The 12,500-nt window shown below is 45.1% G+C and overlaps 1 protein-coding gene across 1 annotated transcript in view; it reads left to right on the forward strand.

Annotated features, from left to right (window-relative positions):
* Positions 1 to 2,025: 2,025 nt before the first annotated feature.
* Positions 2,026 to 12,500, forward strand: part of LOC132341008 (transcription activator BRG1-like) — a 76,245-nt gene continuing 65,770 nt past the window's right edge. Inside the window, 4 exon segments of the mRNA XM_059872259.1 lie at positions 2,026 to 2,050; positions 4,983 to 5,198; positions 9,027 to 9,159; positions 10,851 to 11,225. Of these exon segments, the coding sequence (XP_059728242.1) occupies positions 5,010 to 5,198; positions 9,027 to 9,159; positions 10,851 to 11,225 (697 nt within the window). The 5' untranslated portion in view covers positions 2,026 to 2,050; positions 4,983 to 5,009.

A 12,500-nucleotide genomic window follows, 5' to 3' on the forward strand; every position in this document is an offset into this window, starting at 1 on the left:
ATTTTTTCTCCCCATTTCCCCCCTTTTTCACCCCCATTTCCCCTTTTTTATCCCCCATTCCTCCCTTCTTATCCTTAATTTCCCTCCTTTTTATCCCAAATTTCCCCCTTTTTCTCCCCCATTTCCCCCTTTTTTTATCCCAAATTTCCCCCCTTTTTTTATCCCAAATTTCCCCCCCTTCTTATCCTTAATTTCCCCCCCTTTTTCTCCCCCAATTTCCCCCCTTTTTATCTCCTAATTTCCCCCCCTTTTTAATCCCAAATTTCCCCCCCATTTTTATCCCCATTCCCCCCATTTTTATCCCCCATTTTCCCCCCTTCTTATCCTTAATTTCCCTCCTTTTTATCCCAAATTTCCCCCTTTTTCTCCCCCATTTCCCCCTTTTTTATCCCAAATTTCCCCCATTTTTATCCCAAATTTCCCCCCTTTTTATCCCAAATTTCCCCCCTTTTTCATCCCCTCATTTCCCCATTTTTCTCCCCCATTTCCCCCCTTTTTCTCCCCCCATTTCCCCCTTTTTTATCCCAAATTTCTCCCCTTTTTATCCCAAATTTCTGCCCTTTTTTATCCCAAATTTCCCCCTTTTTTCACCCCCAATTTCCCCCCTTTTTCTCCCCCCATTTCCCCAAAATCCTCCCACAAATTTCCCTTTTTTCCCCCCAAAATATTCCCGGATTTTTTTCCATTTTTCTCCTTCCTGAGGACCCTGAACCCCCCTGGGCCCCCTCCCCAAATTCTCCTGATCCAGGGGGACCCCCCAAAAAAAAATTCAATTTTTGGGAATCCCATCTAAAAATCCCAATTAAATTTTGGCAATCCCAATTAAAAATCCCAATTAAATTTCTGGGAATCCCAATTAAAAATCCCAATTAAATTTTGAGAATCCCAGTTAAAAATCCCAATTAAATGTTGAGAATCCCAATTAAAAATCCCAATTAAATTTTGAGAATCCCAATTAAAAATCCCAATTAAATTTCGGGAATCCCAATTAAAAATCCCAATTAAATTTTGGGAATCCCATCTAAAAATCCCAATTAAATTTTTGGGAATTCCATTTAAAATATTTTTGGAAATCCCAATTAAAAATCCCAATTAAATTTTGGGAATTCCAGTTAAAAATCCCAATTAAATTTTGGGAATCCCAATTAAAAATCCCAATTAAATTTTGGGAATCACATTTAAAAATCCCAATTCTATTTTTGGCAATCCCAATTTTATTTTTGGGTATTCCAATTAAAAATCTCAATTAAATTTTGGGAATTCCAATTAAAAATCCCAATTAAATTTTGGGAATCCCCATTAAAAATCCCAATTAAATTTTGGGAATCCCAATTAAAAATCCCAATTAAAATTTGAGAATCCCAATTAAAAATCCCAATTAAATTTTGGGAATCCCAATTCAAAATCCCAATTAAAATTTTGGAAATTCCATTAAAAATATTTTTGGGAATTCCATTTAAAAATCCCAATTAAATGTTGAGAATCCCAATTAAAAATCCCAATTAAATTTTGGCAATCCCAATTAAAAATCCCAATTAAATTTTGGGAATTCCAGTTAAAAATCCCAATTAAATGTTGGGAATCCCAATTAAAATTCCCAATTAAATTTTGGGAATCCCAATTAAAAATCCCAATTAAATTTTGAGAATCCCATTTAAAAATCCCAATTAAATGTTGGAAATCCCAATTAAAAATCCCAATTAAATTTTGGGAATTCCAATTAAAAATCCCAATTAAATGTTGAGAATCCCAATTAAAAATCCCAATTAAATTTTGGGAATCCCAATTAAAAATCCCAATTAAATTTTGGGAATCCCAATTAAAAATCCCAATTAAATTTTGAGAATCCCAATTAAAAATCCCAATTAAATTTTGGGAATCCTCTTTGGAAATTCCCCCAAATCCCAATTTTTTTTTTGGGAATTCTCTGCTCTGCCAATGCTGTTGGATAATGAAATTCCCTCATTAATTCCTAATTAATTCCTAATTAATTCTCTTTTTTTTTCCCCCCAGCCTGGCGTTAGGAGCTCGAGGACTGCCATGCCCTTAGGTAGGTGGCATTTCATTAATTCCATTAATTTAAATTCAATTAATCAATTAAAATTAAATTAAATTAAATTAAAATTAAGATTAACTTAAAATAAAAAAATTAAAATTAAATTTAAAAATAAAATTAAATTAAAATTAAAATTAAATTAAAATTAAAATTAAATTTAAATTTAAATTAAATTTAAATTAAATTAAAATTAAATTAATCAAATTAAAATTAAATTAAAATTAAATTAAAATTAAATCAATCAAATTTAAATTAAATTTAAATTAAATTTAAATTAAATTTAAATTAAATTTAAATAAAATAAAATAAAATTTAAATTAAATTGAGGAGGAATGGAGAAAATGTGAATTAAATTTGAATTATTTAATTGCAATGAAATAAGTTTTAAAAAAATAAAAATGAGATTTAAATGGTGAGGAATGGATAAAATGTTAAATAATTAAATTTTGATTGTTTAATTGAAATGGAATCAATTTAATTAAAGAAAAAATAATTTCAAAAAAATGGAGAAAATGTCAAAGCATTAAAATTTATTTATTTAATTAAAAGAAAATAACTTTAATTAAAGAAAAAATTAAATGTAAAAAGGGAATGGAGAAAATGTTAAATAATTAAATTTTGATTGTTTAATTGAAATGAAATAATTTTAATTAAATAAAAAATTAAATGAAAAAAGGAGGAATGGAGAAAATTTCAAATAATAAATTTTATTTATTTAAAGGAAATCATTTTAATTAAATAAAAAATTAAATGAAAAAAAAGGAGTAATGGAGAAATTTTCCATAATTAAATTTGAATTATTTAATTAAAAGGAAATAATTTTAATTAAAGAAAAAATGAAATGTAAAAAGAGGAGTAATGGAGAAAATTTAAAATAATTAAATTTTATTTATTTAATGGAAATCATTTTAATTAAATAAAAAATTAAATGAAAAAATAGGAATGGAAAAAATTACTAATAAATAAATTTGAATTATTTAATTGAAAGGAAATAATTTTAATTAAATAAAAAATTAAATGAAAGAATAGGAGTGGAAAAAATTACTAATAAATAAATTTGAATTATTTAATTAAAAGGTAATAATTTTGTTTAATAAATAAACTAAAAAAATAGAAATAGTGTCATAAATGCAAAAAAATAATTAAAATTTTATTATTTAATTAATACCAAATAATTGAAAAATTTAATTACCTAATTTTTATTTGATTATTAAATTTTAATTAATAAATTATTCGTTTATTTTTGGAATTCTCCCTGCCTGAGGAGCACAAACTGTGCCGAGTCCCCTGGCCACGGCTTGGGAAGGGCATTTCCCACCCGGGCTCCAGAACTAATCGTCATTAATAATCATTTATTAATTATTAATTATTAATTATTAACTATTAATATTTTTGGCATAGTTAACCCTTTATTGCCATTGCAGGTGCCCATCCCCCACCCCTGATGTGAGAGTGCCCCCCCTGGGCGGGACCCCCCAGCTCTCCCTCATTAATTATTAATAATTAGTCACTAATAATCAATCATTAATCATTAATAATTGCCGTAATTAACCCTTTATTGCCCTTGCAGGTGCCCATCCCCCCCCCCTGATGTGAGATGGCCACCCCTGGGCGGGACCCCCCAGCTCTCCCTCATTAATTATTAATAATTAATCACTAATAATCACTCATTAATCATTAATAATTGCCATAATTAACCCTTTATTGCCATTACAAACTGTGCAGAGTCCCCTGGCCACGGCTTGGGAAGGGCATTTCCCACCCGGGCTCCCGAACTAATAGTCATTAATAATCAATTATTAATTATTAATTATTAATTATTATTATTTTTTGGCATAATTAACCCTTTATTGCCATTGAAGGTGCCCATCCCCCACCCCTGATGTGAGATGGCCACCCCTGGGCGGGACCCCCCGGCTCTCCCTCATTAATTATTAATAATTAATCACTAATAATCACTCATTAATCATTAATAATTGCCGTAATTAACCCTTTATTGCCATTACAAACTGTGCAGAGTCCCCTGGCCACGGCTTGGGAAGGGCATTTCCCACCCGGGCTCCCGAACTAATCGTCATTAATAATCAATTATTAATTATTAATTATTAATTATTTTTTTTTTTTTGGCATAATTAACCCTTTATTGCCATTGAAGGTGCCCAGCCCCCACCCCTGATGTGAGATGGACCCCCCCTGGGCGGGACCCCCCGGCTCTCCCTCATTAATTATTAATAATTAATCACTAATAATCACTCATTAATCATTAATAATTGCCGTAATTAACCCTTTATTGCCATTACAAACTGTGCAGAGTCCCCTGGCCACGGCTTGGGAAGGGCATTTCCCACCCGGGCTCCCGAGCTAATCGTCATTAATAATCAATTAATAATTATTAATTATTAATTATTATTATTTTTTGGCACAATTAACCCTTTTTTGCCATTGAAGGTGCCCATCCCCCACCCCTGATGTGAGATGGCCACCCCAGAACCCCCCTGGGTGGGACCCCCCGGCTCTCCCTCATTAATTATTAATAATTAATCACTAATAATCAATCATTAACCATTAATAATTGCCGTAATTAACCCTTTATTGCCCTTGCAGGTGCCCATCCCCCACCCCTGATGTGAGATGGCCCCCCCTGGGCGGGACCCCCGGCTCTCCCTCAGTCCCAGAGTTATTAATCATTAATTACTCACTAATAATCACTCATTAATCATTAATAATTGCAGTAATTAACCCTTTATTGCCCTTGCAGGTGCCCATCCCCAGCCCCTGATGTGAGATGGCCACCCCGGGTGGGACCCCCTGGGCGGGACCCCCCGGCTCTCCCTCAGTCCCAGAGTTATTAATCACTAATTAATCACTAATAATCACTCATTAATCATTAATAATTGCAGTAATTAACCCTTTATTGCCCTTGCAGGTGCCCAGCCCCCACCCCTGATGTGAGATGGCCACCCCGGAGCCCCCCCTGGGCGGGACCCCCCGGCCTGGCCCCTCCCCCGGGCCTGGCCCCTCCCCCAGCTCCATGCTGGGCCCCTCCCCCGGCCCCTCCCCCGGCTCCGCCCACTCGGGGCACTCCGGGCACGCGCTGCCGGCCCCGGCCTACGGCCCCGACAGCATGCACCCCCTGCACAAGGTGAGTCAGGGACCCCGGGACCCCGGAATCCCAGAATTCCAGAATTCCAGACCTCAGAATCCCAGAATCCCAGAGCTCAGAATCCCAGACCCCAGAATTCCAGAATTCCAGAATTCCAGACCTCAGAATCCCAGAATCCCAGAATTCCAGACCCCAGAATCCCAGAATTCCAGACCTCAGAATCCCAAAATTCCAGACCCCAGAATCCCAGAACCCCAGACCTCAGAATCCCAGAATCCCAGACCTCAGAATCCCAGAATCCCAGAATCCCAGACCTCAGAATCCCAGAATTTCAGACTTCAGAATCCCAGAATCCCAGAATTCCAGACCTCAGAATCCCAGAACCCCAGAATTCCAGAATTCCAGACCTCAGAATCCCGGAATTCCAGACCTTAGAATTCCAGAATTCCAGACCTCAGAATTCCAGAATTCCAGAATCCCAGACCTCAGAATCCCAGACCTCAGAATCCCAGAATTCCAGAATCCCAGACCTCAGAATTCCAGAATCCCAGAATTCCGGAATCCCAGAATCCCAGAATTCCAGACCTCAGAATCCCAGAACCCCAGAATTCCAGAATCCCAGAATCCCAGAATCCCAGACCTCAGAATTCCAGAATCCCAGAGCTCAGAATCCCAGAATTCCAGAATCCCAGAATCCCAGACCTCAGAATCCCAGAATTCCAAATTCCAGAATCCCAGAATCCCAGAGCTCAGAATCCCAGAATTCCTGAATCCCAGAGCTCAGAATCCCAGAATCCCAGACCTCAGAATTTCAGAATCCCAGACCTCAAAATTCCAGAATTCTAGAATCCCTGACATCAGAATCCCAGAATTCCAGAATTTCAGACCTCAGAATCCCAGAATTCCAGACCTCAGAATCCCAGAATTTCAGACCTCAGAATCCCAGAATTCCAGACCTCAGAATCCCAGAATTTCAGACCTCAGAATCCCAGAATTCCAGAATCCCAGACATCAGAATCCCAGACCTCAGAATTCCACAATTCCAGACCTCAGAATTCCAGGATCCCAGAATTCCAGACCTCAGAATCCCTGAATCCCAGAATCCCAGACCCCAGAATCCCAGAATTCCAGACCCCAGAATCCCAGAATTCCAGACCTCAGAATCCCAGAATTCCAGAATCCCAGAATCCCAGACCTCAGAATCCCAGAATCCCAGACCTCAGAATCCCAGAATCCCAGACCTCAGAATTCCAGAATTCCAGACCTCAGAATCCCGGAATTCCAGACCTTAGAATTCCAGAATTCCAGACCTCAGAATTCCAGAATCCCAGACCTCAGAATCCCAGACCTCAGAATCCCGGAATCCCAGAATTCCAAATTCCAGAATCCCAGAATCCCAGACCTTAGAATTCCAGAATCCCAGACCTCAGAATCCCAGACCTCAGAATCCCAGAATTCCAGAATCCCTGACCTCAGAATTCCAGAATTCCAGACCTCAGAATTCCAGAATTCCAGACCTCAGAGTCCCAGAATCCCAGAATTCCAGACCTCAGAATTCCAGACCTCAGAATTCCAGAATCCCAGAATCCCAGACCCCCGAATCCCAGAATTCCAGAATCCCAGAATCCCAGACCTCAGAATCCCAGAATCCCAGACCTCAGAATTCCAGAATCCCAGACCTCAGAATTCCAGAATCCCAGACCTCAAAATTCCAGAATTCTAGAATCCCTGACATCAGAATCCCAGAATTCCAGAATCCCTGACCTCAGAATTCCAGAATCCCTGACCTCAGAATCCCAGAATCCCAGACCTCAGAATCCCAGAATTCCAGACCTCAGAATTCCAGAATCCCAGAATTCCAGAATTCCAGAATCCCAGAATTCCAGAATTCCAGAATCCCAGACCTCAGAATCCCAGAACCCCAGAATTCCAGACCACAGAATCCCAGAATTCCAGAATCCCAGAATTCCAGAATTCCAAACCTCAAAATTCCAGAATTCCAGACCTCAGATTCCCAGAATTTCAGAATTCCAGAATCCCAGACCTCAGAATCCCAGAATTCCAGAATCCCTGAATTCCAGAATTCCAGACCTCAGAATCCCAGAATTCCAGAATCCCTGAATTCCAGAATTCCAGACCTCAGAATCCCAGAATTCCAGAATACCAAAATTCCAGAATTCCAGAATCTCAGAATTCCAGACCTCAGAATCCCAGAATCCCAGAATTCCAAACCTCAAAATTCCAGAATCCCAGACCTCAGAATCCCAGAATTCCAGACCTCAGAATCCCAGAATCCCAGAATTCCTGATTTTTTTGGGATTTAATCCCGCAGGGTGGGCGGGTTTGGGAGCAGAATTCCCAGCAGGAATTCCCTGCTAAAATCTGATTTTTTTGGGATTTAATTCCGCAGGGTGTGCGGGTTTGGGAGCAGAATTCCCAGCAAGAATTCCCTGCTGAAATCTGATTTTTTTTGGATTTAATTCTGCAGGGTGAGCGGGTTTGGGAGCAGAATTCCCAGCAGGAATTCCCTGCTGAAATCTGATTTTTTTTGGATTTAATCCCGCAGGGTGGGCGGGTTTGGGAGCAGAATTCCCAGCAGGAATTCCCTGCTAAAATCTGATTTTTTTGGGATTTAATTCCGCAGGGTGTGCGGGTTTGGGAGCAGAATTCCCAGCAAGAATTCCCTGCTGAAATCTGATTTTTTTTGGATTTAATTCTGCAGGGTGAGCGGGTTTGGGAGCAGAATTCCCAGCAGGAATTCCCTGCTGAAATCTGATTTTTTTGGGATTTAATCCCGCAGGGTGGGTGGGTTTGGGAGCAGAATTCCCAGCAGGAATTCCCTGCTGAAATCTGATTTTTTTGGGATTTAATCCCGCAGGGTGGGCGGGTTTGGGAGCAGAATTCCCAGCAGGAATTCCCTGCTGAAATCTGAATTTTTTTGGGACATTTTTCCAGCCCCAGAGCAGCTGGAATCTGACATTTCTGGGAATAATAAAAAGGATTCTTTAAATTCCTGGGAATTCTGTGGGTTGGGAGCAGAATTCCCAGCAGGAATTCCCTGCTGAAATCTGAATTTTTGGGATTTAATCCCGTAGGGTGGGCGGGTTTGGGAGCAGAATTCCCAGCAGGAATTCCCTGCTAAAATCTGAATTTTTTGGGATTTAATTCCGCAGGGTGGGCGGGTTTGGGAGCAGAATTCCCAGCAGGAATTCCCTGCTGAAATCTGATTTTTTGGGATTTAATCCTGCAGGGTGGGCGGGTTTGGGAGCAGAATTCCCAGCAGGAATTCCCTGCTGAAATCTGATTTTTTGGGATTTAATCCCGCAGGGTGGGGGGTTTGGGAGCAGAATTCCCAGCAGGAATTCCCTGCTGAAATCTGATTTTTTTGGGATTTATTTTCACAGGGTGGGTGGGTTTGGGAGCAGAATTCCCTTCAGGAATTCCCTGCTAAAATCTGATTTTTCTGGGATTTAATCCCGCGGGGTGTGCGGGTTTGGGAGCAGAATTCCCTTCAGGAATTCCCTGCTGAAATCTGATTTTTTGGGATTTAATCCCGCAGGGTGGGCGGGTTTGGGAGCAGAATTCCCAGCAGGAATTCCCTGCTGAAATCGGATTTTTTTGGGATTTAATCCCGCAGGGTGGGCGGGTTTGGGAGCAGAATTCCCAGCAGGAATTCCCTGCTGAAATCTGATTTTTTTGGGATTTAATCCCGCAGGGTGGGCGGGTTTGGGAGCAGAATTCCCAGCAGGAATTCCCTGCTGAAATCTGATTTTTTTGGGATTTAATCCTGCAGGGTGGGCGGGTTTGGGAGCAGAATTCCCAGCAGGAATTCCCTGCTGAAATCTGAATTTTTGGGATATTTTCCAGCCCCTGGAGGCGATGCACGAGAAGGGAATGGCCGAGGACCCGCGCTACGGGCAGATGAAGGGAATGGGAATGCGCCCGGGGGGACACGCGGGAATGGGGCCCCCCCCCAGCCCCATGGATCAACATTCCCAAGGTTGGGATCATGGAAAGGGGAGAATTGGGTCCAAATTCTTGGAAAATGTTTGGATTTTGGGAGGTTTTCAGCATTCCCAAGGTTGGGAGCCTGGGAAAGGGAGGAATTGAGTCCAAATCCTTGGAAAATCCTTGGGAAATGTTTGGATTTTGGGAGGGTTTCAGCATTCCCAAGGTTGGGATTGTGGGAAGGGAGGAATTGGGTCCAAATCCTTGGAAAATCCTTGGATTTGGGAGGATTTTCAGCATTCCCAAGGTTGGGATTGAGGGAAGGGAGGAATTGGGTCCAAATCCTTGGAAAATCTTTGGATTTTGGGAGGTTTTCAGCATTCCCAAGGTTGGGATCATGGAAAGGGGGGAGCTGGGTCCAAATCCTTGGAAAATGTTTGGATTTTGGGAAGTTTTCAGCATTCCCAAGGTTGGGATCGTGGGGAGGGGAGAATTGGGTCCAAATCCTTGGAAAATCCTTGGATTTTGGGAGGTTTTCAGCATTCCCTGCTTTTAGGATGGATTGGGAATGGGATTTTCCATCTCTCCTGCTTTGAGGATGGGTTGGGAGTGGGATTTCCTGTTCCAACAGTCTCAGGGATGGATTGGGAATGGGATTCCTGTTCCAAATACCTCAAGGATGGATTGGGAATGGGATTTCCCTTTCCAACTGTCTCAGGGATGGATTGGGAATGGGATTTCCCATCTCTCCTGCTTTGAGGATGGATTGGGAATGGGATTTCCCTTTCCAGCTGCCTCAGGGATGGATTGGGAATGGGATTTCCCTTTCCAGCTGCCTCAGAGATGGGTTGGGAATGGGATTTCCCATCTCTCCTGCTTTTAGGATGGATTGGGAATGAGATTTCCTGTTCCAACAGCCTCAGGGATGGATTGGGAATGGGATTTCCCTTTTCAAATACCTCAAGGATGGGTTGGGAATGGGATTTCCCATCTCTCCTGCTTTGAGGATGGATTGGGAATGGGATTCCTGTTCCAAATGCTTCAGGGATGGATTGGGAATGGGATTTCCCTTTCCAACTGCCTCAGGGATGGATTGGGGATGGGATTTCCCATCTCTCCTGCTTTGAGGATGGATTGGGAATGGGATTCCTGTTTCAACAGCCTCAGGGATGGATTGGGGATGGGATTCCAGTTCCAAATTCCTCAGGGATGGATTTGGAGTAGTGAGATTCCAATTCCAAATACCTCAAGGATGGATTGGGAATGGGATTTCCCTTTCCAACAGCCTCCGGGATGGATTGGGAGTGAGATTCCAGTTCCAAATTCCTCAGGGATGGATTGGGAATAGGATTCCTGTTCCAAACACCTCAGGGATGGGTTGGGAATGGGATTTCCCATCTCTCCTGCTTTGAGGATGGACTGGGAACGGGATTCCTGTTCCAAATACCTCAGGGATGGATTGGATTTCCCATCTCTCCTGCTTTTAGGATGGATTGGGAATGGGATTCCTGTTCCAAATACCTCAGGGATGGATTGGGAATGGGATTTCCCATCTCTCCTGCTTTGAGGATGGACTGGGAATGGGATTCCTGTTCCAAACACCTCAGGGATGGATTTGTGCTCCTTTGAGTTCCACCCAACAGATTGCCAAGCAGATTTCCCATCCCTGTGAGGGCTTAGCTTCCAAACCCTTCACTCCCACAGCTCTCCATCCCCAAATCCTTCATTTCTCTTGGAATCCAGGTTACCCCTCCCCTCTGGGTGGCTCCGAGCACGCCTCCAGCCCGGTGCCCTCCAACGGCCCCTCCAGCAGCTCCGCCGGCGGCTCCGGCGCCGCCCTGGACGGTTCCGGTTCCGACTCTCCCGCCCTGGGCCGGGGCCCGTCGCCGTTCAACGCCGCCCAGCTGCACCAGCTCCGCGCTCAAATCATGGCCTACAAGCTGCTGGCACGAGGGCAGCCCCTTCCCGAGCACCTGCAGGTGGCCGTGCAGGGCAAACGGCCCCTGCCGGGGCTGCAGCCGCAGATTCCCGCTCTACCTCCGCCCGCCGGCGCCGCCCAGGGCCCGGGGCCAGCGCCCGGAGCGGGGCCGGCACCGCCCGGCTACTCCAGACCTCACGGTGAGCGGGGGAGGGGGCGTGGGGAGGGGGTGGGGAGGGGGTGGGGGCTTGAGGAGGGGGCTGGGGGTGGGTGGAGGGGGTGGGGAGGGGGCTGGGGGGTGTGGGGAGGGGGTGGGGCTTGGGGAGGGGGCTGGGGGTGGTTGGAGGGGGTTGGGGGTGGGTGGAGGGGGTGGGGAGGGGCCTGGGGGCGTGGGGAGGGGGCTGGGGGTGAATGGAGGGAGATAAGGGTGGATGGAGGGGGTGGGGAGGGGGCTGGGGGCGTGGGGAGGGGGCTGGGGGTGGATGGAGGGGGCTAGGGGTGGTTGGAGGGGGTGGGGAGGGGGCTGGGGGCGTGGGGAGGGGGTTGGGGGTGGGTGGAGGGGGTTAGGGGGGCTTGGAGGGGGTGGGGGTGGATAGAGGGGGTGGGGGCGTGGGGAGGGGGCTGGGGGTGGATGGAGGGGGTGGGGGCAAGGGGAGGGGGTTGGGGGTGGTTGGAGGGGGGCTGGGGGTGGATGGAGGGGGATGGGGGTCGATAGAGGGGGCTGGGGGTGGATGGAGGGGGTGGGGGCATGGGGAGGGGGCTGGGGGTGGGCGGAGGGGAGTGGGGAGGGGGCTGGGGGTGGGTGGAGGGGGCTGGGGATGGATGGAGGGGATGGATGGAGGGGGGCTGGGGGTGGTTGGAGGGGCTGGGGGCGTGGGGAGGGGGCTGGGGGTGAATGGAGGGGGTGAGGGCATGGGGAGGGGGCTGGGGGTGGGTGGAGGGGAGTGGGGAGGGGGCTGGGGGTGAATGGAGGGGGTGAGGGCATGGGGAGGGGGCTGGGGGTGGGTGGAGGGGAGTGGGGAGGGGGCTGAGGGTGGATGGAGGGGGTGGGGGCGTGGGGAGGGGGCTGGGGGTGGGTTCTGGGGGTCTGAAGGGCGCTCGTGCTTGTTGTGGGCTGGGCGACCCCAGGGCCGTTTGTCCTTGTTCTGTCCTGGGGGCTGGGAGGAGTTTGTCCCCTTCAGTCTGTCCCAGTTTGCTCCCAGTTTGCTCCTAGTTTGCTCCCAGTTTGCTCCCAGTTTATTCCAGTTTGCTCCCAGTTTACTCCCTGTTTGCTCCAGTTTACTCCCAGTATGCTCCAGTTTGCTCCCAGTCTACTCCAGTTTGCTCCTAGTTTACTCCCTGTTTGCTCCCAGTTTGCTCCCAGTTTCCTCCCAGTTTACTCCCAGTTTTCTCCCAATTTACTCCCAGTTTACTCCCAGTTTATTCCCAGTTTACTCCCAGTTTGCTCCTAGTTTGCTCCCAGTTTGCTCCCAGTT

The sequence above is a fragment of the Haemorhous mexicanus genome, chromosome 34, assembly GCF_027477595.1.
Source record: "Haemorhous mexicanus isolate bHaeMex1 chromosome 34, bHaeMex1.pri, whole genome shotgun sequence".
Lineage (NCBI taxonomy): Eukaryota > Metazoa > Chordata > Aves > Passeriformes > Fringillidae > Haemorhous > Haemorhous mexicanus.